This window comes from Bombina bombina, chromosome 2, assembly GCF_027579735.1.
Source record: "Bombina bombina isolate aBomBom1 chromosome 2, aBomBom1.pri, whole genome shotgun sequence".
NCBI lineage: Eukaryota > Metazoa > Chordata > Amphibia > Anura > Bombinatoridae > Bombina > Bombina bombina.
Window position 1 is genome coordinate 505,850,012 of NC_069500.1, and position 27,432 is coordinate 505,877,443.

Consider the following 27,432-nt stretch of genomic DNA (forward strand, 5'->3'; position numbering starts at 1 on the left):
ATGGTATTGAGAGTGCACAAATATAGGGCTTGTGTGTGGGTGTGAACAGTATTCAAGGACTGGATCTTTATGCTAAGAAGAGACTCAAAAACGAACAACAATCACTGCCTATGAGAGTTTCTAAGAGACGGAATAAACATATAAATATGAATATAAATAATCTCCATCATATGATCTATCCTTGAAAAGTAACTTACTTAAATAATTTATAAATACAATGGCAGATTGTCACATCAATACCACACTGGTTAACAAGTTAAATTTTGTGGTAGCAACAGTCATAAAGTTAATATAAAGTACATGGTGTTGCAGTTGGTATCTGATAAAGCCAATTAAAGACATATATATGTAGCAAGGTTAGCCTTAAGAAATCAACATGGTACATTTTATGTTCTGCAAATTACAAATGGCTTATTTTTCAGAGTTAAATAACATGAAAAAGGGCAAAATAAACAATAAAAATATATTGCAAAGTTGCTTAATTAAGTATAACTAAACATTGTACATAAAAAAACGTCAGGGTGTTTACCATCCCTTTAATTTATAGGTCAATAAAACCTTTAAAGTGAAAGTAAATCCTAGCGTTTTACAAATGCTAGGATTTACTATTGAAACAAATAAAAGGGGACTTTCATTCATAAAGTATAAGATACTTCATGTAGAAAGCTCCTTTATTTGATTCAATTGATCGCTGTTCTTAGCTCCTACAGCAGCGCATGGCTAAATCCGGCTCCCATGGGCGCCAAGCTGGATTTATCACACGGCTATTGACTAAGAGGTGAAAACGTCACCTCTTAGCTAAAACATTTTTTAGCCTGGGCTGCTGTAGGAGCTAAGAGCGGCGATCGATTGAATCAAATAAAGGAGCTTTCTACATGAAGCATCTTATACTTCATGAATGAAAGTTCCCTTTATTTGTTTCAATAGTCAATCCTAGAATTTGTAAAACACTAGGATTTACTTTCACTTTAAGGTACACACTGAAAATTATGTTTTATGTATTTCATGTTTACTGTCACTTTAAGGCAGTGATAATCTTTAACATCTGGAATGTCATAACATGTATGTATAATATATTAGTATATCGTTTTTTTAGCTCCCCAAATGTATGCAACTTAAAATTATTAGCTTGACCCAACATGCCCTACATGTTTGAACCAATACTCATTTGGTCTGTATTTTTATTAGCATTTTATTTAAAAAATATTTATTGGGGGGGCGGGGGTTACAATAACAATAAATGGCAAAGGAGTAAACTGCTCCATTCTTTTATAGAATGTGTAATAAAGTAGGGGATAGTTACAAAGAAAAGTTAAGTGCCAAAATTATATTAAAAACATAAAAGCACACCTGGCTCTAAAAAAGCTAAAGAACACCGTCTCTGTCACATGATGGCTAATGTCTATATATTTTATGTTCCCCAGAAAAATGTTGTATACTAAACAACATTAGTAGTTTTCTTCCCTAACCAAGGTGTGTACTTTTAGGAGAGTCTGATGGTTGATGCTGTTGCATCTATCTATTGTGAAACATAGCTTATTATCCACACCTACATAAAATTATATAAGAAAAAAAAAGAAGACACTCATTAACAATATAAGTGATGGGCCCCAGTCTGTATATATAAGATGTGGGAATATTGGTTACTAAAGCTAACTTTTTTGTTTACTCTTGCGCCTGTCTGTTTACATGATGGCTATATATGGAGCTGTTACAGGGAACAACTGCTGAGTTTCCGTGGTTACTATCTTATAGTTTTTGTGATGTCAGGCCTCAAACATAGGCCTTGTAAATAAACACAACAACTATGCTGTGTTCTCTCATGGATACCCTAGGAATATTGTGTGGGAGATTTACATAACATAATTTATGTAAGACTTTACCTGATAAATTCATTTCTTTCATATTGGCAAGAGTCCATGAGCTAGTGACGTATGGGATATACAATCCTACCAGGAGGGGCAAAATTTCCCAAACCTCAAAATGCCTATAAATACACCCCTCACCACACCCACAATTCAGTTTAATGAATAGCCAAGTAGTGGGGTGATAGAAAAAGGAGTAAAATAGCATACAAAAAAGAGGAACTGGAAATATAATTGAGCTTTTATACAAGAAATCATAACCACCAGAAAAAGGGTAGGCCTCATGGACTCTTGCCAACATGAAAGAAATTAATTTATAAGGCACGTTCTTACATAAATTATGTTTTCTTTCATGTAATTGGCAAGAGTCCATGAGCTAGTGACGTATGGGATAGAAATACCCAAGGTGTGGAAGTCCACAGAAGAGTCACTAGAAAGGGAGGGATAAAATAAAAACAGCCATTTTCCGCTGAAAAATATTAAAATCCATCCACACAAAATAAGTTTTCTCATAAATTGAAAGAAAAAAAAAAAAAACTTAAAACATTAGAAGAATCAAACTGAAACAGCTGCCTGAAGAACTTTTCTACCAAAGACTGCTTCAGAAGAAGCAAAAAACATCAAAACATTAGAATTTAGTAAATGTATGCAAAGAAGACCAAGTTGCTGCTTTGCAATTCTGATCAACTGAAGCTTCATTCTTAAAATCCCAAGAAGTGGAGACTGATCTAGTAGAATGAGCTGTGATTCTCTGAGGTGGGGACTGTCCCGCCTCCAAATAAGTTTTCTGAATCAAAAGCTTCAACCAAGATGCCAAAGAAATGGCAGCGGCTTTCTGACCTTTCCTAGGACCAGAAAAAAACAAAACAAATAGACTAGAAGTTTTCCTGAAATCTTTAGTAGCTTCAACATATTTCAAAGCTCTTACAACATCCAAAGAATGCAAAGATCTTTCAAGAGCATTCTTGGGATTAGGACACAAGGAAGGAACAACAATTTCCCTACTAATGTTGTTAGAATTCACAACCTTAGGAAGAAATTTAAACGAAGTCCGCAAAACAGTCTTATCCTGATGGAAAAATCAGAAAAGGAGACTCACAAGAGAGAGCAGAGAATTCGGAAACTCTTCTAGCTGAAGATATAGCCAAAAGAAACAACACTTTCCAAGAAAGTAGTTTAATATCCAAAGAATGCATAGGCTCAAAAGGAGGAGCCTGAAAAGTCTTCAAACCCAAATTAAGATTCCAAGAAGGAGAGATTGATTTAATAACAGGCTTGATACGAACCAAAGCCTGAACAAAAAACAGTGAATATCAGGAAGCTTAGCAATCTTTCTATGAAATAAAACCGAAAGAGCAGATATTTGTCCCTTCAAAGTACTTGCAGACAAACCTTTATTCAAACCATCCCGAAGGAACTGTAAAATTCTAGGTATTCTAAAAGAATGCCAGGAGAATTTATGAGAGGAACACCATGAAATATAGGTCTTCCAAATTCGATAATAAGTCTTCCTTGAAACAGAATTACGAGCCTGTAGCATAGTATTAATCACTGAGTCAGAGAAACCTCTATGACTAAGCGTTCAATTACCATACCTTCAAATTTAACAATTTGAGATCCTGATGGAAAAACGGCACTTGAGACAGAAGGTCTGACCTTAGAGAAAGTGGCCAAGGCTGGCAACTGGACATCCAAACAAAATCTGCATACCAAAACCTGTGAGGCCACGCTGGTGCTATCAGAAACACATACGATTGTTCCATAATGATCTTGGAGATCACTCTTGGAAGAAGAACTAGAGGCTGAAAGATATAAGCAGGTTGAAAAAACCAAGGAACTGCTAAAGCATCCACCATCTCCGCCTGAGGATCCCTGGACCTAGACAGGTACCTGGGATGTTTCTGGTTTAGATGAGAAGCCATCAGATCTATTTCTGGAAGACCCCACATCTGTACAATCTGACAAAATACATCTGGATGGAGAGACCACTCCCCCGGATGTAAGGTCTGACGGCTGAGCTAATCCGCTTCACAATTGTCTACACCTGGGATATGCACCGCAGAAATTAGACAAGAGCTGAATTCTGCCCAAGAAAGTATCCAAGATACTTCTTTCATAGCTAGGGGACTGCGAGTCCCACCCTGATGATTGACATATGCCACAGTTGTGATATTGTCCGTCTGAAAACAAATTAATGGTTTTCTCTTTAACAGAGGCCAAACCTGAAGAGCCCTGAAAATAGCACAGAGTTCTAAAATATTGATTGGTAACCTCGCCTCTTGAGGTTTCCAAACCCCTTGTGCTGTCAGAGATCCCCAGACTGCTCCCCAACCTGAAAGACTTGCATCTGACGTGATCACAATCCAGGTAGGATGAACAAATGATGATGGTCTAACCACCAAGTCAGAGAGTGTTGAATGTTGGGATTTAGGTATATCAATTGTGATATCAGAGTATAATCCCTGCACCATTGATTCAGCATACAAAGCTGTAGAGGTCTCATGTGAAAAAAAGCAAAGGGGATCGCATCCGATGCTGCAGTCATGAGACCTAAAATTTCCATGCACATAGCCACTGAAGGGAACGATTGAGACTGAAGGTTTCGAGAAGCTGAAACCAATTTCATTCGTCTCTTTTCTGTTAAGGACAAAGTCATAGACACTGAATCTATCTGGAAACCAAAAAAGGTGACCCTTGTCTGAGGAATCAAGAAACTCTTTGGTAAATTTATCCTCCAACCATATTTTTGAAGAAACAACACTAGTTGATTTGTGTGAGATTCTAAATGTAAAGACTGAGCTAGAACCAAGATATTGTCCAAATAAGGAAACACTGCAATACCCTGTTCTTTGATTACAGATGGAAGGGCACCGAGAACCTTTGAAAAGATCCTTGGAGCTGTTGCTAGGCCAAATGGAAGAGCGACAAATTGGTAATGCTTGTCTAGAAAAGAGAATCTCAGAAACCGATAGTGGTCTGGATAAATCGGAATCTGAAGATATGCATCCTGTAAGTCTATCGTGGACATATAAGGAACTTGCTAAACAAAAGGCAAAATAGTCCTTATAGTCACCTTCTTGAAATTTGGGACTCGTACAAAACGATTCAAAAACTTCAGATCCAGAACTGGCCTGAAGGAATTTCCTTTCTTTGGGACAATGAATAGATTTGAATAAAACCGCAGACCCTGTTCCTGAAACGGAACTGGTATTATTACCCCTGAAAGCTCTAGATCTGAAACACACTTCAGAAAAGCCTGAGCCTTCACAGGATTTGCTGGAACTTGAGAAAGAATCTTCTCACAGGAGGTCTTACTCTGAATCCTATTCGATACCCTTGAGAGAGACAATACTCTGAATCCACTGATTTTGAACAGAATCTGCCCAAATGTCTTGGAATAATTTAAATCTGCCCCCCCCCACCAGCTGAACTGGATCGAGGGCCGCACTTTCATGCAGACTTGGGGACTGGCTTTGGTTTCTTAATAGGCTTGGATTTATTCCAACTTTAAGGTTTCCAATTGGAACCAGGGTCTTTAGGGGAAGGATTGGTTTTCTGTTCCTTATTCTGTCGAAAATCATTAGAAGCTTTATATTTACCCTTAGATCTTTTATCCTAAGGCAAAAAAACTCCCTTCCCCGCAGTGATAGTTGAAATAATTGATTCCAACTGAGAACCAAATAAATTGTTACCTTGAAAAAAAAAAAAAGAAAAAAGTCAGCATTCTAAAATTTGAGCCATAAAGCTCTTCTAGCTAAAATAGCTAAAGACATAGATTTAACATCAATTTTGATGATAACAAAAAATAGCATCACAGACAAAATGATTAGCATGTTGAAGCAAAACGAACAATGCTAGACAAATTAAGATCCGTTTCCTGTTGTGCTAAGCTATCCAACCAAAAGGTTGACTCAGCCGCAACATCAGCCATAGCAATAGCAGGCCTGAGAAGATAGCCAGAATATGAATAAGCTTTCCTTAGATAAGATTCAAGTTTCCTTTCTAAAGGATCTTTAAAAGTACTATCTTCCATAGGAATAGTAGTACATTTGGCAAGAGTAGAAATAGCCCCATCAACTTTGGGGATTTTTTCCCAAAACGCTAATCTAGTCGCTGGCAAAGGGTACAACCTTTTAAACCTAGAAGAAGGAATGAAAGAAGTACCAGGCTTAACCCATATCTTAGCAATCACATCAGAAACTGGAAAAACCTCAGGAGTAACCACAGGAGGTTTATAAACAGAATTTAAATGTTTACTAGTTTTGATATCAAGAGGACTAGACTCCTCAATATCCAAAGTAACCAACTTTTAACAAGGAACGAATATACTCAATCTTGAAAAGATAAGTAGATTTGTCAGTGTCAATGTCTGAGGTAGAATCATCTGAAACAGAGAGAACCTCATCAGAGGAGGATATTTCAGTATGTTGTCGGTCATTAGAAATTTCATCAATTTTATGAGAAGTTTTAAAAAGACCTTTTACGTTTATTAGAAGGCGGGATAGCAGACAAAGCCGTCCATCGCATCAGCAATATAATTTTTCATATCAACAGGGATATCATGTACATTAGATGTTGAAGGAACAACAGAAACTGTACTAGTACTGATGGAAAAGTTTTCTGTGTGCAAAAGCTTATCATGACAACTGTTACATACTACAGCTGGAGATATAATCTCATCTAAATTACAACAGATACACTTAGCTTTGATAGAACTGTGATCAGGCAGCAGGGTTCCAACAGTTGCTTTAGAGACAGGATCAGATTGAGACATCTTGCAAAATGTAAAAGAAAAAAACAACATTAAAGCAAAATTTACAATTTCCTTATATGGCAGTTTCAGAATGGGAAAAACGCAAACAGCATAGCCCTCTGAGAATATAGAAGGCAAGAGGCATATAGGAAGTGGGGTGAAAAATAAACTAATTTTTTAAATGGCGCCAAGTATGACGCACAACGCAAAAGGAAGTTGAAATTTTTTGGCTCCAACATCATCCGGAAATGACGCAACTTGCGTCATCACAGACGCAACCTTGTGCAATGAACCCTGGCGTCAACTAAGACGCCGGAAATTAAGAACTTGAGTCAAAGACGTACCATCGCGCCAAAAAAATTCACGCGCCAAAAATTATGCAATAAATAACAGCATTTTGCGCCCTCGCGAGCCTAATTTTCCCAGTGAAATTAAAAGAAAAAACAGACTATACCCCAGGTAAGAAAAATAACCTCCTAAACATGCTTCTCAAACTGAAGCCGACAGTCTGCAAAAGGAAATATACTTAGACCTGACTTATACATATATTTAAAACTTTATTTTAATACATAAAAGCGCCAAACCATAGCTGAGAGTGTCTTAAATACGAAAAACATACTTACCTTAAGACACCCATCCACATATAGCAGATAGCCAAACTAGTACTGAAAAAGCATCAGCAGAGGTAATGGTATATAAGAGTATATCATCGATCTGAAAAGGGAGGTAGGAGATGATTCCCTATGACCGATAACAGAGAACCTTTGAAAAGATTTCCCGCAAGGAAATACCATCAAATCAATAGGCAATACTCCCTTCACATCCCTCTGACAAACACTGTATTGTACTCAGAGGAATTGGGCTTCAAAATGCTTAGAAGCGCTTATCATAGAAGAAATCAGAGAAATCAAGCACAAACTTACTTCACCACCTCCATCGGAGGCAAAGTTTGTAAAACTGAATTGTGGGTGTGGTGAGTGGTGTATTAATAGGCATTTTGAGGTTTGGGAAACTTTGCGCCTCCTGGTAGGATTGTATATCCCATACGTCACTAGCTCATGGACTCTTGCCAATTACATGAAAGAAATATTACATTTTGTGGTAACTCTTAAAGCAACAATTGGCACTTAAAAGGGACATAATACTCATATGCTAAATCACTTGAAACTGATGCAGTATAACTGTAAAAAGCTGACAGGAAAATATCCCCTGAGCATCTCTATGTAAAAAAGGAAGATATTTTACCTCACAATTTCCTCAGCTCAGCAAAGTAAGTGCTATGTAAAAAGTTAGACTTCAGCTGCAGGTAATTTATTTTTTAAATGAAGAAATGAACTGCGGCCAATCAGCATCAACACTGCTGAGGTCATGAACTCTGTTAAAGTGATCTCATGAGATTTAAAAGTTTACTTCCTTAAACTGAATAGGGAAATTACAGGAGTGTGCACGAGGCTCACTCCCTTGCCTGTCCCGGGACAGACATACTGATTTGCTGCTTAAAGTCCTTTGCATGGGGTTTGAATACTTACAGCTATGCTGCAGCACTTTCAAGTGTTTCAACATTTGGGTATCATGGCCCTTTAATAATTAAATTGATTTGCCCTTGATATCTGCTGAAGCCAATTTTGGAGAAGACATACAGCAATCCAAGATTTGTAGAGCTAAAATGAATGCCTCTATTTATCATTCAAAAATGTGCCTAATATTGGGCAAGATTATTTTTCTGACCTGAAGGACAATGTATTTTACAAAATGTAAAAAGTGTGCTTGCAGTACACTTAAAAAAAAGGTATATAAAAAAAACCAAAATGTTTTCTTTCATTATTCAGACAGAGCATGCAATTTAAAGCAACTTTCTAATTTACTCCTATTTTAAATGTTTCTTCGTTCTCTTGGTATCTTGATTTGAAAAGCAAGAATGTAAGCTTAGGAGCCGGCCCATTTTTGGTTCAGCACCTGAGTAGTGCTTGCTGATTGGTGGCTAAATATAAATGTATATATACATATACATTTCAATTTGTCATGGCATGAGAATGAGGCTCCCATTGGAGCCTATGGAAGTGCGCTCTCGCATTGGCCCTAACTGGTGGTAATACCAGGGCACATTTGCTTGCGCTGGTATTACTAAGTGGAGTGTAAAATATAAATATCGCGTTCGCTTAAGTGATATTTTGCTCTTCACTCATAATCTGGCCATAAATCAATTGTTTACATATAGCTCCTTTACCTTTATTTCAGTAATTGAAATAGCTGAAATAGCTGAATTTGCCTGTGGTATCCCTACCTATACTGAAAGTTTCTTAACTTAAATATAGGATAGAAAAGGTTGTGTAAATATAGTTAGCAGAAGAAATTACACTCCCAGTGGGAGATAGGAGAGATAAGTAATACAATTTTTACATTTCCAATTGTTCTCTCTAAGGAGCCAAATATATAAAGTCTAGACATTTTCCTACCCTGACACTCGCAGTCCGTGCGAATGGCGAGATGTATCCAATAGAAATAATGAGAGAAAACGTAAAAGTTTTCAATGGAGTACAAAGTACAGAGGGAGACCCTGGCCTACGTTTAAAATTTAATATTACACCTAATATTAAAACAAATCAAATTAGGCAGTTTTCAGGGCACTTTACCTTAAATTCATTATTATTTCTGTATGAGTATTTTGCTAAAAGTTTGCCACCTTTTCAGTTGCGAGAATAAAAGTGTGAGATCTGAAGGCCAAAAATGTTTACAGATTTACGCTGGAATTTGAGAAACAATTTAATTCACGCTCATTTTGTAATTTTAAAAAAACAATATACACTTATTTTCATATAATTTCATGTAATAGACACTACTATAAAGAAGAATATGCACAGATACTGATCTAACAATCCAGTATAAAACCTTTTAAAACTGTTTTTGGAAACATTTTACAGCATACTGCCCATTTAAGTTGCCCCATGCATGTTGCCTATTGTCATAATGATAAAAAAAAGTTACCCAAACATTAAAAGTTTTAAAGGGAATACTGAACACCATTTTTTTTTCTTTCATGATTCAGATACAACATGCCATTTTAAGCAACTTTCTAATTTACTTACTTTTTTTTTCTTTGTTCTCTTGGTATCTTTATTTGAAAAGCAGGAATGTAAGATTATGAGCTGGCCCATCTTTGGTTTAGCACCTGGGTACAGCTTGCTGATTGGTGGCTAAATGTATCCACCAATCAGCAAACGCTACCCAGGGTGCTTTACTAAAAAATGGCCTGGGTCGTAAATTTACATTCCTGTTTTTCAAATAAAGATTCCAAGAGAACGAAGAAAAATTGAGAATAGGCGTAAATTAGAAAGTTGCTTAAAATTGCATGCTCTATGTGGATCATGAAAGAAAAAAAAATGGGTTCAGTATCCCTTTAACTTTTACAAACATTTCTACAAAAGCAAATATGCTGTAAAAATTACACTTTTCTCCTAAGCATTTAAAAGAAAAACACATCCTTTTAGAATCTAATTCAATATCAGCTTATATATTGCCGAACATCCAGTGCAAGTATATGAAGGTGCTGGAGTTAATAAATTATACCTCCCTGCATACATGCTTCAATAATGCATTTTAGAGTAATTCTGCTGAGTTGGGAAATAATCTGGGACTAAAAAGTATTAATGCCAGGGAATGTGACTGAACAAGTAAACAAATCCAGCTTCGTTTTAAAGTAACTCCCATCAGCTGTTTGTCCTGTGACAGTGCTAAGGCTTTGCAGAGTGAGCATAGGGCCTCTTTTGTACAATGTCTAGAGATACAGATAAACATCCTGGTAAGATGATGTAATAGACCTAATACCCTGATTTTACATATCCTCAATTTGAAATAGCAACATCACACGTAAGATACCGTACCTGTGTGTTTTGTAAGTTCTCTTTGCAGAACTCTGTAGTGAGTAATGCAACACATAATAGGCGATTTTTAGGCGCTGTGTACATCAGCACTCAGGGGTAGATTTATTATCTCAGAGTGTCGAGATCAATCATCCCGAGTCCCGACACTCACTCGTTCAAGGTGATTGACATTCCCTGCTCTAGCGCAATTAATTGCACCAAAGCAGGAATTGCACAAGAATCCTCTTGTGCAATGTTAAATTTCACTATGCAACTATTTGCTAACCTTTCAGTCTGCGGAAATAGTAAATCTAGAGTTTGCATGGTCTACCACTTTTAAAGTCACAGTCCATTTAGTACAAGCCATTGTACTGCCAAAGTTTGTATATGGATATTAAATGCACCTGTTTTTATATATATATATATATATATATATATATATATATATATATATATATATATATATATATATATATATATATATATATATATATATATATATATATACATATATATATATACACACACACACACACACACACACGTAGTATTGCAGTCTCTCATGGAAAAATTATCTTTTCAGAAGCTGACAGCAATTACATCATTAACTTTTATCAATATCTGACGGCACTTCCTCTGCTGACAACAGCAGTAAATGATATTACTTAGATAGCAATGCTTCAGAAGAAATTAATGAATGATACACAAAGTATGATTTTAAAGAGACAGTAAGTGTGACATTACACATTATATGAAGAGTTCATGATTTTATCAAATTAATCTTATAGCTGCAAAATTAAAAGAAAAAAAAGAAAAAAAGGACGTTTAGAAGCACTCCTAAGCTGCTCCTTTAAAGCATACAATTGTTTTTTCCTTACAGAGCCAATGATAAGACTGCTGCCCACCCCCTTTGCTTTACTATTCTGTATATTCCTGTTTCACACTGATGGGTTGTAGGGGTTACTGCACATGCACATCATGTAAGGTCGGGGGAAACACCAGAACATAGTAGGAAGGTAATGATGCTGTACCACCTGCTGAAGATTTTTATAGGAGGAGAGGGAAGTGCCAGAGAAGCATACTAGGAGCCCTTTCCTTTTATTCTTGCAGCTATAAAATTAAAGTGACAGTAAAACACCTTTTTTACTGCAGTTAGTTTTTGATAGCCAATCTCCACGTACCATTTGCCTTATTTGGGAGGAACCAATCTGGGTTTTAGTCAGCAGATAACAAGGTAAGCAACTGTCATAAAGTTAGTATAAAGTACATGGTGTTGCAGTTGGTATCTGATAAAGCCAATTAAGGACATATATATGTAGCAAGGTTAGCCTTGAGAAATCAGTAGGGTACATTTTAAGTTCTGAGAATTAGAAATTGCTCATTTTTCAAAGCTAAATAATATGAAAATGGGTAAAATAAAAATATATTGCAAAGTTGCTTAAAGGGACATAATACTCATATGCTAAATCACTTGAAACTGATGCAGTATAACTGTAAAAAGCTGACAGGAAAATATCACCTGAGCTTCTCTATGTAAAAAAGGAAGATATTTTACCTCACTATTTCCTCAGCTCAGCAGAGTAAGTTCTGTGTAAAAAGTTATACTCAGCTGCTCCCAGCTGCAGGTAAAAATTTTTTAAAAAAATGAAGAAATGAACAGCAGCCAATCAGCATCAGCAGTGCTGAGGTAATGAACTCTTACTGTGATCTCATGAGATTTGACTTAACTCTCATGAGATTTCATAGTAAGCTTCCTTTACCTGATTGGTGAAATAATATGAGAGTGCACAATGCTAGTCCCTTCAGATGTCCCAGGACAAACACACTAAAATGCTGCTTAGAAATCCTTTACAATGGGAGGTGGCTACTGAGGAACTTTTGAGATAAAATATCTTTCTTTTTTACATAGAGATGTTCAGGTGATATTTTCTAATCAGCTTTTTACAGCTATGCTGCATCACTTTCAAGTGTTTAAACATTTGGGTATTATGGCCCTTTAACTAAGTATAAGTATACATTTTACATAAAAAAAAAAATCAGGGTGTTTACCATTCCTTTAATTTATAGGTCAATAAAACCTTTAAGGTACACACTGAATATAATGTTTTATTTATTTCATGTTTACTGTCACTTTAAAGGAAGTGATAACAATCTTTAATGTCTGGAATGTCATAACATGGATGTATGTATATTAGTATATCATTTTAGCTCCCCAAATGTATGCAACTTATAATTATTAGCTTACAAGGACAAAAGCCCAAATTTGTCCTACATGCTTAAACCAATACTCATTTGGTCTGTATTTTTATTAGTATTTTTTTTTTAAAAAAAAAACATTTATTTTGGGGGGAGGGTTACAATAACAGTAAATGGCAAAGGAGTAAACTGCTCCATTCTTTTATAGAAAATGTAAAAAGTAGGGGATAGTTACACTGAAAAGTTGAGTGCCAAAATGATATTAAAAACATAAAAGCACACATGACTTTAGGGTTGTTCCCTAAAGAACACTGTCTCTGTCACATGATGGCTAATGTTTATATATTTTAATTTCCCCCAGAAAAATGTTGTATACTAAACAACTGTAGCCCTTCCTGTTGAACATTTGCACCTGTATACATTCTGCAGGAGAAGTTGCCTAGGCAACTATTAGACTGGTTGGTCATGTGATCAAGTGAAACTGAAAGAAGAGTGTAAGACACAGGAGGAAGCAGACATGTCAGAGCAGTGAAGGTGTGTGTGAGGCCTGGCTGTGTGAGAGCTGCAGACTTCATCTTGTAAAGTAACAGCATTCCTCTGCTGATTTAGTGTATGCTGCCAGCTGCAGTCTGTCCCTGTTAGAGAGCTGTGGAGAAGAATGCAGACAAAGTAAATGACTGGCAGACCTTGGAGTTTTCTTTCAGCCTGTGCAGAATCCTGTCAGTGGTAAGAAGTATCCTCTCTCCTTGTCATACTGACAGGGCATTCTGTCCATCACATAAACTTATAAACAGCTCTTCCTGTGGATTGCAGTTTCCTATGAGCTGCAACTGTTTAAATGCATGTGGATTACCTTAAAGGGCCCCAACATTTATGTGCACCAACTGGTACCCATCAGCCATTAGGGTGAAGCCTGAGGGTGGGTTCGCAGGTGGTTTGGGAGGGTGCTGGGCCTGGTTAGAGAGAGTCGGTGTGTTAGTTAGCCACTGTATTTCTTGCCTTATTTTTATTTACCATAATCCTTTAATACATGTTCATACTGTTTTACTGTTATTACTGTGTGTGTTGTAGTTATTTATTATGTTCCTGTCTGGGAAACCCATTCTTGCCCTGGATGCCCAGTCAGGTGGAGGCACTGCCACAGTCATGTACCCCAACTCCCAGGTAGCGGAGACTCAGGATCAGCCTGCAGAGCACATGGAGGTAGCTGGGGTAAAGACCCACAGGGGTAATTGTGGGCCTAGGCCAAACCCCGTTACATTTGGTGGTACTGCTGAGATAAATTGGGGTACACCCAGTAAGGATCCGTTAATTCCCCGGCCCACACTCCCATTTGTAACAGATTGGGCCCAGCAACAGAAGGTACCATTGCATCATGCAGTGATGATATGCCAGGTACCTCCCTATAGTGAGATAAAACATGTCACCAAGTGCGTAGAGATTATACTGGGAATAGAGATGGCTACCATCAGAGACATCCTGCATGATTCATACGGTCAAACTTACATGTTAGTATATTCCCATGCAGATTTGAGAGGCCGTCATAGGCCTACATGTCTATACCTTCTTGAAACAGCTCCTGAAGGATGTCGCTTAGTGTACGCTCTCCCTGATAAGGAGGAAGGGGTTACACTGCAGCAACCCTCCACTATAGGCCAAAGAGACTTTAATGTATCAAGTTATTCCCAGATTCTGTCCCCTTTGTCAGAGAAACCCCCCAGGAGATTACCGGTTACCCCTGTAGAGACTGGGGCCATCCCCAAACGAAATGTCTACTTTTCCAGTGTGCAAGGGACAACTGCCCCTAAGACCCCAGATCTAGTGGTTCCCTCATCTCCAACATCCCCAAAACCAGGCGATTCCCTATTGAGAACCACAAGTTCAGGAGAGAGTAACATATCTGAAATACTGCAAAAACTCTCAGAAGCCATAGTAACAGCTACCCATACCCACAGTTACCGTAAGCTGAAAGTGTTTTCTGGGAATCAACCTGTTCCTGCCGGGGAGGAGCCCTTTAAGGCCTGGAAGGATAATGCTGTACAATTATTGGAAGAATGGTCTTGTACGGATAACATAAAAAAACAACGGATAATGGAGAGTCTTCGTTTCCCAGCTACAAATATGATAAGGCTGTTTAGGGGAGTGAATGAACAAGCTACCGCACAAGATTACCTGAAAGTTTTGCAGGATGCGTATGGAAAATCTGAGGACTCTGATGATCTATTAATCAAGTTCCTAGCCACTAAACAGAAGGAACATGAGAAAGCTTCAGACTATATCAATCGATTACAATTGTCACTGGGAAAACTGTTTCATAATGGAGCAGTCACTGCATCTGAGTTGGATGCTCGACTATCCAAACAAATTCAGAAGGGAGGCCTTAGCAATGATCCAGTCATGATCATGTTAAGAGTTAAGTTGGATGATCAAGTCTTGTCCTATTCCACACTGATCCGAAAAGCAAAAATACTGGAGAACCAAATGTCCCCATCTCCTCCACAAAAAGGAAATTCTTCTAAAGCTGCAGATAAAGAGGATATGGAACTGTTCGTCCTTAAAAAAAAGGTAGCTGAATTAGAATTATTGTCTAAGTCATCGCCAAGAAGAACAGATTATTCTCCTACCAGGAGGCAGCACCGCAGGGAGACCACAGGAAGGTTATTCCCAGAGGAACAGTCCCCCCGAGGGAACTGTTTTAAGTGTGGAAAATCAGGGCATTTCAAGCGGGAGTGTCCCACTAATTCATCAGATACAGAAGTGGATGTGCTAGCTATTGAGCTGGAGGAGGCTCAAGCTACCAGTCCTTTCAGGAAAAGAGGAAAAAGAACCACACCCATATTATCTGTGGGGGCCAAGATCGGGCCCAAATCTCTGATACAGTTACAAATAGAAGATATTCATGCCTCGGCCTTGTTAGATACTGGATCCCAGGTCACCATCATTAATAGAGACTTCTATGACCATCATTTAAAACATATTCCCCTGGAGCCAGCAGGAGAGTTGCAGTTGTGGGGAGTGGGATCTCAGGCCCAGCCTGTAGAGGGATGTATAAGAGTGACAATAACAATCCCACAGTTAAACACAGGAATGATCTGCCCTATGGAATTGGAAGCTCTTGTATGCTCCATGAAGAAAACAATGTGCGCCCCAATAATTTTGGGTACCAACGCAAGAATGGTGCAGGACATGTTCAGGGCCTACCTAACTGAAGTGGGAGATGTATCTCTAACCAGACTGATGGAAGTCAGCCCTGTTCTAGGGAAAGAATGCCATCGACTAGCCCTACAAGCTAGACCAGGATCATGCCACTACTCAGGGAAAGAACCTTTATTTGTAAGGCCTGGAGAGACTAAGACTCTACGAGCCATAGCATCTATGCACCATGAAATATCAGGAGGAACCAGGCAATACCTCATTGAGTCCTTGCCTGAGGAGGATGCAAAAAAAGGGTGGACTCTCATACCAGAGGTGAAAGACTGGCGGAATCACTGGTGTAAAGATTTTCCCATAATGATAAGAAACTTAACACCCACAGAGATCAGAATTGATCGTCACCAGAAGATTGGTGTGATTCACTTGTTGGACCAAGTCTCTTCAGTAATGTCTGTAAAGGCAGAACAGGGAGGTGATCATGAAGGACCTATAGTTTTTGAACTGGAAGATTCTCCTCTACCACCAAAGTGGAGAGATAGCCTCCGATCCAAATTAGCTACTCGAGAGAAAGTTTTCTCCAGGAAAGAAATGGATGTGGGATGTGCAAAGAGTGCCACACATGCTATCAGACTTTCTGACCCAGCTCCTTTCAGAGAAAGATCAAGGAGAATACCCCCTCGAGATGTGGAAGATGTCCGGGATATACTCAAACAGATGGAAGAATCTGGCATTATTAAAGAGTCCAGAAGTCCATATGCCTCACCCATAGTGGTAGTTAGGAAAAAGAATGGCACAGTCCGGCTTTGCATAGACTATCGGACTTTAAACAAAAGGACTGTGCCAGATCAATATACTCTGCCACGGATAGAAGATCTGCTAGATGCCCTTTCTGGAAGCCAGTGGTTCAGCGTCCTGGACTTGAGGTCTGGGTATTATCAGGTACCCATGAAGAAGGAGGATCAGGAAAAGACAGCTTTCATCTGTCCCTTGGGATTCTACGAGTTTACCAGGATGCCCCAAGGGGTCACTGGAGCTCCCGCCACCTTTCAAAGGCTGATGGAGAAGACTGTGGGGGATATGAATCCCAAAGAGTGCCTAGTCTATCTTGATGACCTCATAGTGTTTGGAAGGACACCAGAAGAGCACGAACAGCGATTGCTGAAGGTGTTGGATCGACTCCAAGCAGAGGGTCTGAAATTATCAATAGACAAATGTCGATTTGCCCAGAACTCTGTTACATATGTAGGTCACATTGTTTCCGCACAAGGTGTGACAACTGACCCGACCAAAATTGAAGCGGTGATGAACTGGCCCAGGCCAGATAACATCAGTGAGCTGCGCTCATTTCTTGGATTCTGCGGTTACTACCGGAGGTTTGTGAAAGACTATTCAAAGATTGCTCGAGAGCTACACAACCTGTTAAAGACTACCTCAGCTATAGAGGGTGTTAAGGCGCCAAGTCCTAAAGACTCCTTCGGAAAGAAATGGACCTCAGGATGCGAAGAAGCCTTCTTAATCTTGAAGAAAAGACTCACAGAAGCTCCTGTATTGGCATATTCAGATCCCGAGAAACCATATGTGCTCCATGTTGATGCCAGTATGGAAGGCCTAGGGGCCGTATTGCATCAGAGCTACCCAGAAGGGTTAAGACCAGTGGCCTACATAAGTAGAAGTCTAACTGGTGCAGAGAAAAACTATCCGGTCCATAAGCTAGAATTCTTGGCGCTCAAGTGGGCAATTGTGGACAAGTTACATGACTATTTATATGGAGCAACATTCGAGGTAAGGACGGATAACAATCCGCTTACTTATATTCAAACAACAGCAAAGCTGGATGCCACAGGGCATAGGTGGCTGGCAGCATTGTCAAACTATAGTTTCAGCCTTAAATACAAGCCAGGCCCTAAGAATGTCAGTGCGGATGCTCTGTCCCGCAGACCTGGACTTCCTCCTCATGAAGAAAAGGAGGAATGGGAAGAAATCCCTGTGCCTGGGGTAGGAGCCCTGTGCCAAACATATGTAGTGGCTGAGAGGCAGGATGAGTTCTCTGAACTCAGAGGAATAGACTCCATATGTCACTCCCCAGAAGCCGTACCAGAGGTATTCTGTGCTCCAGCAATGCTCCAACAGTGGTCTCACAAAACCAATGAAGACAAGAAGAAAGCCCAGTCACAGGACTGGTATATAGGTACAGTCCTCAAGGCAATGAGAGCCAAGAACCCTAAATTACTGAGCTCCCTTCCCATTGGACAAAGAGATTTGTACCGGAGAGAATGGAGTAAACTACATCTAGAAGATGGAATCCTTTATAGAATTATAAAATACCATGACCACCCTGGTCGAAAGCAGCTAGTGTTACCTCATAGATATCGGGGAATGGTCCTGAGAGCTCTCCATGATCAACATGGGCATCTTGGGGTAGACAAGACCTATGGCCTGGTACAAGACCGGTTCTATTGGCCTCGCATGAGAGAACATGTTGAACATTATGTGAAGACCTGCAGAAGATGTATTCAGAGAAAGACTCTGCCTGTGAGAGCTGCCCCTATGGGCCACCTGAGAAGTACAGGACCCCTGGATCTTGTGTGCATGGACTATCTATGTATTGAGAATGATACTACCGGAATTGGGAATGTTCTGGTAGTAACAGACCATTTCACCAGATACGCTCAGGCTTTTCCCACTAAAGACCAGAAGGCTGTGACCGTAGCCAAGGTCCTCTGGCAGAAATATTTTATGCACTACGGTCTGCCCAATCGAATACATTCTGATCAAGGTAGAGACTTTGAGAGTAAGCTGATCAAAGAACTGCTGGATATGTTGCAGGTTCACAAGTCCAGAACAACACCCTACCACCCTGAGGGTGATGCCCAGCCTGAGCGTTTTAATAGGACACTCCTAGACATGCTCGGGACTCTGAAACAAGTGGAGAAGCGGTCCTGGAGTAAGCATGTAGAAGCCATGGTCCACGCATATAATTGCACAAGGCATGAGTCTACAGGATTCTCACCCTATTTCCTAATGTTTGGAAGGGAAGCCAGACTACCGATAGATGTCCGGTTGGGGGTGTCCCCAGATGGGACAAAGTCAGACTCTCACTTCCAGTATGTGAGGACCCTCAGACAAAACCTTCACAGTGCCTACGAGTTGGCCACTCAAGCTGCGGCAAAAATGGAGGAACGCAACAAAAGAAGATACGATACCAAAGTGAAGCATCAGGAAGTCCAAGCGGGAGATAAGGTTCTCCTCCGGAATCTAGGGGTACCTGGGAAACACAAATTAGCAGACAGATGGAAGGATACCCTATTTGAAGTTGTGTCTAAGCTAAAGGGGCTGCCAGTGTATAATATAAAAGGCCCAGAAGGCCGGATCAAAGCTTGGCATAGGAACCATCTACTACCAATAGCCTATATCGATGAAGAGGAAGGGAGTAGTAGTGAATGGGAGAAAAGCACAACGGAGAGTCCTGAAAATGAGGCAGTAGAGACCCCAGAAGCTCTTAGTGCTGATGATCAATGGTGGTCTCCTCCTGCTGAGGAAACACAGCACTTTCCTTCCTCTCCTCCCTTAGCCTCCTCTACATTGAATCCCAACAGCCCCAACTTTGTGCCTGGGACCCCAAAAAGAGACTCTTGTATCATGGGAAAGCCAGGGTCTCAAGCATCTGGTGACCTCCCCACCCAAGTGGCCAGAGCTGAAGATTCCCAGGAACATTCTGGACTTCCTCAGAGAGAACAGAGACTGGGTACTAGAATACGACAGCCTCCCAGGGTTCTTACTTACGATCAAGTCGGAGAACCCAGTTATGTACATATGCCCCAGGTACAGTCTAAAATGGTTGATTTACTGTATGCGGTTGCGGACATTATGAATGTTGGAACCTCTCTGTACTAGAATAAACTGTAAGATAGTTAACATTTGTTTATAGGACTGCATTTATTATTATTTATATGTTTTGTTTTTTCAATTTACCTCTTGGTGGAACCTTGCCAGTGGAAGGCAAGGATTTTACAAGGGGGAGAATGTAGCCCTTCCTGTTGAACATTTGCACCTGTATACATTCTGCAGGAGAAGTTGCCTAGGCAACTATTAGACTGGTTGGTCATGTGATCAAGTGAAACTGAAAGAAGAGTGTAAGACACAGGAGGAAGCAGACATGTCAGAGCAGTGAAGGTGTGTGTGAGGCCTGGCTGTGTGAGAGCTGCAGACTTCATCTTGTAAAGTAACAGCATTCCTCTGCTGATTTAGTGTATGCTGCCAGCTGCAGTCTGTCCCTGTTAGAGAGCTGTGGAGAAGAATGCAGACAAAGTAAATGACTGGCAGACCTTGGAGTTTTCTTTCAGCCTGTGCAGAATCCTGTCAGTGGTAAGAAGTATCCTCTCTCCTTGTCATACTGACAGGGCATTCTGTCCATCACATAAACTTATAAACAGCTCTTCCTGTGGATTGCAGTTTCCTATGAGCTGCAACTGTTTAAATGCATGTGGATTACCTTAAAGGGCCCCAACATTTATGTGCACCAACTGGTACCCATCAGCCATTAGGGTGAAGCCTGAGGGTGGGTTCGCAGGTGGTTTGGGAGGGTGCTGGGCCTGGTTAGAGAGAGTCGGTGTGTTAGTTAGCCACTGTATTTCTTGCCTTATTTTTATTTACCATAATCCTTTAATACATGTTCATACTGTTTTACTGTTATTACTGTGTGTGTTGTAGTTATTTATTATGTTCCTGTCTGGGAAACCCATTCTTGCCCTGGATGCCCAGTCAGGTGGAGGCACTGCCACAGTCATGTACCCCAACTCCCAGGTAGCGGAGACTCAGGATCAGCCTGCAGAGCACATGGAGGTAGCTGGGGTAAAGACCCACAGGGGTAATTGTGGGCCTAGGCCAAACCCCGTTACACAACATTAGTAGTTTTTTTCCCTAACCATGGAGTGTACTTTTAGGAGAGTCTGATGGTTGATGCTGTTGCATCTTTCTATTGTGAAATATAGCTTATTATCCACAATTCCACACCTACATAAAAATTATATAAGAAAAAAAAAGAAGACACTCATTAACAATATAAGTGATGGGCCCCAGTCTGTATATATAAGATGTGGGAATATTGGTTACTAAAGCTAACTTATTTGTTTACTCTTGAGCCTGTCTGTTTACATGATGGCTATATAGGGAGCTGTTACATGGAACAACTGCTGAGTTTCCTTGGTTACTATCTTATAGTTTGTGTGATGTCAGGCCTCAAACACAGGCCTGGTAAATAAACACAACTATGCTGTGTTCTCTCATGAATACTCTAGGAATATCGTGTGGGAGATTTACATAATATAACAATTTGACAGTAAATTGTGAGACACAGATATATAATCATACGTATGGGAAACAAGCAGTACAGCTAAGCTTCATATATTATATACAACTACGCACAAATATTGTACAGCATAGTGAGAGCCTGGCTATCAGCTCCTTACACAGATACTTATTTCATGCCCAAGGTAATGCTGGGGAACAGAGGCTTGGCATAATATGGGCATGAGAAAAATAGTGACATCCATCTTGTGAACTTACAATAGGGTAGTGATACATATATCTGAAGAAAACACATATTTACTTGCACTAATAAAATCATAACACTAATAAACGCATTAGAATGTTATTGATACTTAAAGACACTCTAGGGAAATACTGTAATTGTAATACTTGGAACAGGAGAATTTTGAGACGCCCGAGATTCTTATTTGTCTCTAACGTACATAAAAATCTATCAAGTGGATTTCAGTTGTGTAACTCCTGAAATATTTTATACCACTGTAAAATGTACACGTTTGCCAACACACTGTTTCCCCATAAAAAGACAGCTGCAACATTTATAAAACACTAAGCGAACTCATAAAGCGCATCCATTACTAGAAAGTCCTTACAGTGTCCCTCTTCCTAAACTCTATGCCCACTTAGAGAGGGCACCGCGCAGCTAACACACAGCGGCACTCAATGGGTTAATCATGCTACCTCACTGAAAATATTTTTACGACTTCACAAGCCCCCCCAAACACCTCCCACTTTTCCATTTCCCTAAAATAACTCACCCTAGTTTTCTGCCAGAATCCCTCTGGGTGAAACTCATGCAGGAAAGGGTTAAAGGGGGTAACCCCCACATTATCTTCCCCCTCCGGGTCCACCGGACCCTCTGCCTCCTCCACAGTCATTGCTAGCTGGGGAGAAACTGACACACACAGCCAAGGCCTAGGCTGGGTTAGGCTCAGCCCATAGGATGAAGGAGGAGCGAGGCTTCACATTAATAACTTAACCTTGTATCTGCCATGGAGACAGGCAGCGTCTAAATGCTTTGCACGCTACTGCAGCAAGGTAGTGGTTATGTGCGGTATCTTAAACAAGGTTAACCAGTTGTACATGTTTTATTTAAAGAACTATTTTTATAGTTGGAGGGAATCATAGGGAAACTGTAGGAACTACGGTTACGTATAGGCGTATACGAACATAAATAGCAAACCCTGTCTTTATTGTAGTTTTAAAAAGTATCCCTCATTTTCACATATGTTTTAACCCCTTAAGGACCAAGGCCATTTTTCAATTTCTTTCCTTTAAGGACCAGGGCTATTTTTACATTTCTGCGCTGTTTGTGTTTAGCTGTAATTTTCCTCTTACTCATTTACTGTACCCACACATTTATACCGTTTTTCTCGCCATTACATGAACATTCTAATTTACTATAAAAAAATTATAAAATATGATGGAAAAAAACACACTTTTTCTAACTTTGACCCCCAAAATCTGTTACACATCTACAACCACCAAAAAACACCCATGCTAAATAGTTTCTAAATGTTGTCCTGAGTTTAGAAATACCCAATGTTTACATGTTATTTGCTTTTTTTGTAAGCTTTAGGGACATAAATACAAGTAGCACTTTTCTATTTCCAAACCACTTTTTTTCAAAATTAGCGCTAGTTACATTGGAACACCGATATCTGTCAGGAATCCCTGAATATCCCTTGACATGTATATATTTTTTTAGAAGACATCCCAAAGTATTGATCTAGACCCATTTTGGTATATTTCATGCCACCATTTCACCACCAAATGCAATCAAATAAAAAAAAATTGTCCACTTTTTCACAATTTGTTTCACAAACTTTAGGTTTCTCACAGAAATTATTTACAAACAGCTTGTGCAATTATGGCACAAATGGTTGTAAATGCTTCTCTGGGATCCCCTTTGTTCAGAAATAGCAAACATATATGGCTTTGGCGTTGCTTTTTGGTAATTAGAAGGCCGCTAAATGCCACTGCGCACTACACATGTATTATGCCCAGCAGTGAAGGGGTTAATTAGGGAGCATGTAGGGAGCTTCTAGGGTTAATTTTAGCTTTAGTGTAGTGTAGTAAACAACCCCAAGTATTGATCTAGGCCCATCTTGGTATATTTCACGCCACCATTTCACCGCCAAATGCGATCAAATGAGAAAAAAGTTACATTTTTCACAATTTTAGGTTTCTCACTGAAATTATTTACAAACAGCTTGTGCAATTATGGCACAAATGGTTGTAAAAGCTTCTCTGGGATCCCCTTTGTTCAGAAATAGCAGACATATATGGCTTTGGCGTTACTTCTTGGTAATTAGAAGGCCGCTAAATGCAGCTGCGCACCACACGTGTATTATGCCCAGCAGTGAAGGGGTTAATTAGGGAGCTTGTAGGGTTAATTTTAGTTTAGTGTAGTAGACAACCCAAAGTATTGATCTAGGCCCATTTTGGTATATTTCATGCCACCATTTCCCTGCCAAATGCGATCAAATAAAAAAAAACGTTCACTTTTTCACAAACTTTAGGTTTCTCACTGAAATTATTTACAAACAGCTTGTGCAATTATGGCACAAATGGTTGTAAATGCTTCTCTGGGATCCCCTTTGTTCAGAAATAGCAGACATATATGGCTTTGGCGTTGTTTTTTTGGTAATTATAAGGCCGCTAAATACCGCTGCGCATCACACGTGTACTATGTCTAGCAGTGAAGGGGTTAATTAGGTAGCTTGTAGGAGCTTGCAGGGTTAATTTTAGCTTCACTGTAGAGATCAACCTCCCACCTGACACATCATACCCCCTGATCCCTCCCAAACAGCTCTCTAACCCTCCCTCTCTACCTTATTGGTAGCCATCTTGGGTACTGGCAGCTGTCTGCCAGTACCCAGTTTACTAAAAAAAGTTTGTTTTTTTTTTGTTTTTTTCTGTAGTGTATCTTCCCCCCCCCCCAAAGACCAACCCCCCCACCCCCTCCCAGATCCCTTAGATGCTTTTTTTAATTAAATTTTACCCCACTCTATCCCACTTTTATTAAAAAAAAAATCTGTAGTGTAGCTGTTCCCACCCGCTTCCACCTCGTGCACGCGCCCACCCGCCCCCCTCGACGTCATAGGGCACATCGATGGCCGCCCACCCGCCTCCTATGTCAGCTCCCACCCACCAATGATACTGGCCATCGATGTCCGGTGCAGAGAGGGCCACAGAGTGTCTCTGCATCGGATGGCCAAGGGGTGTTATTGCAGGATGCCTGCAATAACTGGAAAGCGTCTGGAAGTGATCAGGATCGCTTCCAGACGCTTTAAACCCCTAATGTCGTACAGGGTACGTCGCTGGTCTTTAAAGACCAGTTTGTGCAAGACGTACCCTGTACGACATGAGTCGTTAAGGGTTTAAACCTGACAATAATAGTAATTGCAGCACATCAGTGTCTGATGATAACATGAGAATATGCCATAAAAAAAAAAAAAGTTTTATGAAGAAACAACACTTTCTCAGTCAGGCATGATAACCTGCTACAAGAAACTATGGGCACGATTACATATGCGTTGTCGCCCGCAAAAACCGACGTCGCCAGTTTTTAGTCGGGTATTGCTATCACATTTACAGCGCCGCTATATTTGACCATCCACCCGCTAATTTTACTCCCATAAACTAACATAGAACCGCACATTCCTATTGGCTGACATTTTCAAATTAGCCAATAGGATGAGAGTTACTGAAATCCTATTGGCTGTTCAAATCAGCCAATAGGATTTCAGTAGCTCTCATCCTATAGACTGATTTGAAAATGTCAGCAAATAGGAATACAAGGTACCCCATTTTTGAACTGGTACCTTGCATTCAATCCACAGTGTGCAGTGGTGATTGTACGAAGAGGATATCCACGCTGGATGGTTCCGGGGTCGCCGGTTTTGTTCTGCGGTCACCTCAGCGTCGCCTTGGTCCTGGATGAAGCTAGAAGAGGTCTCCACACTGGAAGAAGATGTCACCACCTCCAAGAAGACTTCACCACCTGGAAGAAGACCTTTTCCGCCGGACTTCAGGAACGGTGAGTACCTATTTGGGGGTTAGACTTAGGCTTTTTTTTTTTGGGGGGGGTGGCTTTTTTTTTTTTAATTAGGTTTTTTTGGGTGCTGTAAAAGAGCTAATTGCCCTTTTAAGGGCATTAAAGAGCTGAATGTCCTTTAAAGGGCAATGCCCATACAAATGCCCCTTTAGTGGCAATGGGTAGTTTAGGTTTTTTTAGTGTAAGTTTTTTTTATTTTTGGGGGGTTTACTGTTGGGGGGGGGACTTAGTATTTTTTACATGTAAAATAGCTGTTTAACTTAGGGCAACACCCTTCAAAAGGCCCTTTTAAGGGCTATTGGTAGTTTAGTTTAGATTAGGGGGTGTTTTTATTTTGGGGGGCTTTTTTATTTTCATAGGGATTAGGTTTATTTTTTTAATTTTTGATAATTTGTTTTATTCTTTTTCTGTAATGTTAGACTTTTTTAATTTTTTTGTAATTTTAGATTAATTTAATTTAATCTTAGTTTTTTTAAGTAATGTTAGTTTTTTTATTTTAATTGTAGCTTAGTATTTTTGTATTTAAAGGGACAGTCTAGTATAAATTAAACTTTCATTATTCAGATAGGACTTTTAATTTTAATTGACTTTCCAATTTACTTTTATCATCAAATTTGCTTTTGTCTCTTGATTTTCTTAGTTTAAACTAAACCTAGGTAGGCTCATATGCTAATTTCTAAACCTTTGAGGGCTGCCTCTTATCACATGCTTTTTAAATCTCTTTTCAACACAAAGAGACAGAAAGTACACGTGGGCCATATAGATAACACTGTGTTCAGGCACAGGGGGTTATTTAAAGGGACATGAAAACCACATTTTTTTCTTTCATGATTTAGAAAGAGAATGCAATTTTAAACATCTTTCTAATTTACTTCTATTATTTAATTTGTTTTATTCTCTTGATATTCTTTGCTGAAAAGCATATCTAGATATGCTCAGAAGCTGCTGATTGGTTGCTGCACATAGAAGCCTCGTGTGATTGGCTCACCATGTGCATTGCTTTTTCTTCAACTAAGGATATCTAAAAAATGAAGCAAAATAAACAATATAAATAAATTGTAATGTTGTTTAAATTTCTATTCTCTATCTGAATCATGAAAGAAAGATTTGGGGTTTAGTGGCCCTTTAAGATTTAGCACAAAACAATGCTAAATTTAAAGGGACACTGAACCCAATAAAATTTCTTTCGTGATTTAGATAGAACATGCAATTTTAAGCAACTTTCTAATTTACTCCTATTATCAATTTTTCTTCGTTCTCCTGCTATCTTTATTTTTTAAAAAAAAGCCATCTAAGCTTTTTTTTTTTGGTTCAGACCTACGGACAGCATTTTGTTATTGGTGGATGAATTTATCCACCAATCAGCAAGTACAACCCAGGTTGTTCACCAAAAATGGGCCGGCATCTAAACTTACATTCTTGCATTTCAAATAAAGATACAAAGAAAATGAAGAAAATTTGATAATAGGAGTAAATTAGAAAGTTGCTTAAAATTGCATGCTCTATCTGAATCACAAAAGAAAAAATTGGGTTCAGTGTCCCTTTAAGACAATAGATAATAAACAGTCACAGTCGTGATCAGGGGGCTGGAAGAAGGTTCTTAGGTACAAGGTAATCACAGAGGTAAAAAGTATATTAATATAACTGTGTTGGTTGTGCAAAACTGGGGAATGGGTAATAAAGGGATTATCTATCTTTTAAAACAATAACAATTCTATAGTAGACTGTCCCTTTAATGTAATTGGGGTTAATTTGGGGAGTGTTAGGTTAGGGGGCTTAGTAATTAAATTAGTTATTTTCATTGTGGGGGGTTTGGCGGTTTAGGAGTTAATAGTTTAATTAGGTATATTGCGATGTGGGGGGATGGTGGTTTAGGGGTTAATAGGTTCATTAGTTACTTTGCGTTGTGGGGGGATGGCGGAATAGGTGTTAATAGATTTATAAGGTAGTTTGCGATGCTGGGGTTGGCGGATTTAGGGGTTAATAATTTTATTAGATAGATTGCGATATGGGTGAATGGCAAATTAGGGGTTAATAGTTTAATTAGGCATATTGCGTTGTGGGGGGTTGGCAGTTTAGGGGTTAATACTTTTATTATTAGTTGTGATGTGGGGTAATGGCGAATATAGGGGTTTTGATGTGTCGGGTTTATTTTTGGGAGGCGGGTTAGACTTTTACGGGAGATTTATTATTTTTTTTTAATTTTCTTAGGTGCTGGCA

At 39.4% G+C, this 27,432-nt stretch overlaps 1 protein-coding gene across 1 annotated transcript in view; it reads right to left on the reverse strand.

The window, feature by feature from the left end:
• LPCAT4 (lysophosphatidylcholine acyltransferase 4) overlaps positions 1-22,140 on the reverse strand; it is a 57,841-nt gene extending 35,701 nt beyond the window's left edge. The window contains exon 1 of the mRNA XM_053702251.1: positions 21,911-22,140. Within this exon, the coding sequence (XP_053558226.1) occupies positions 21,911-22,030 (120 nt within the window). The 5' untranslated portion in view covers positions 22,031-22,140. The remainder of the gene's footprint in view (positions 1-21,910) is intronic.
• Between the last annotated feature and the right edge of the window lie 5,292 nt (positions 22,141-27,432).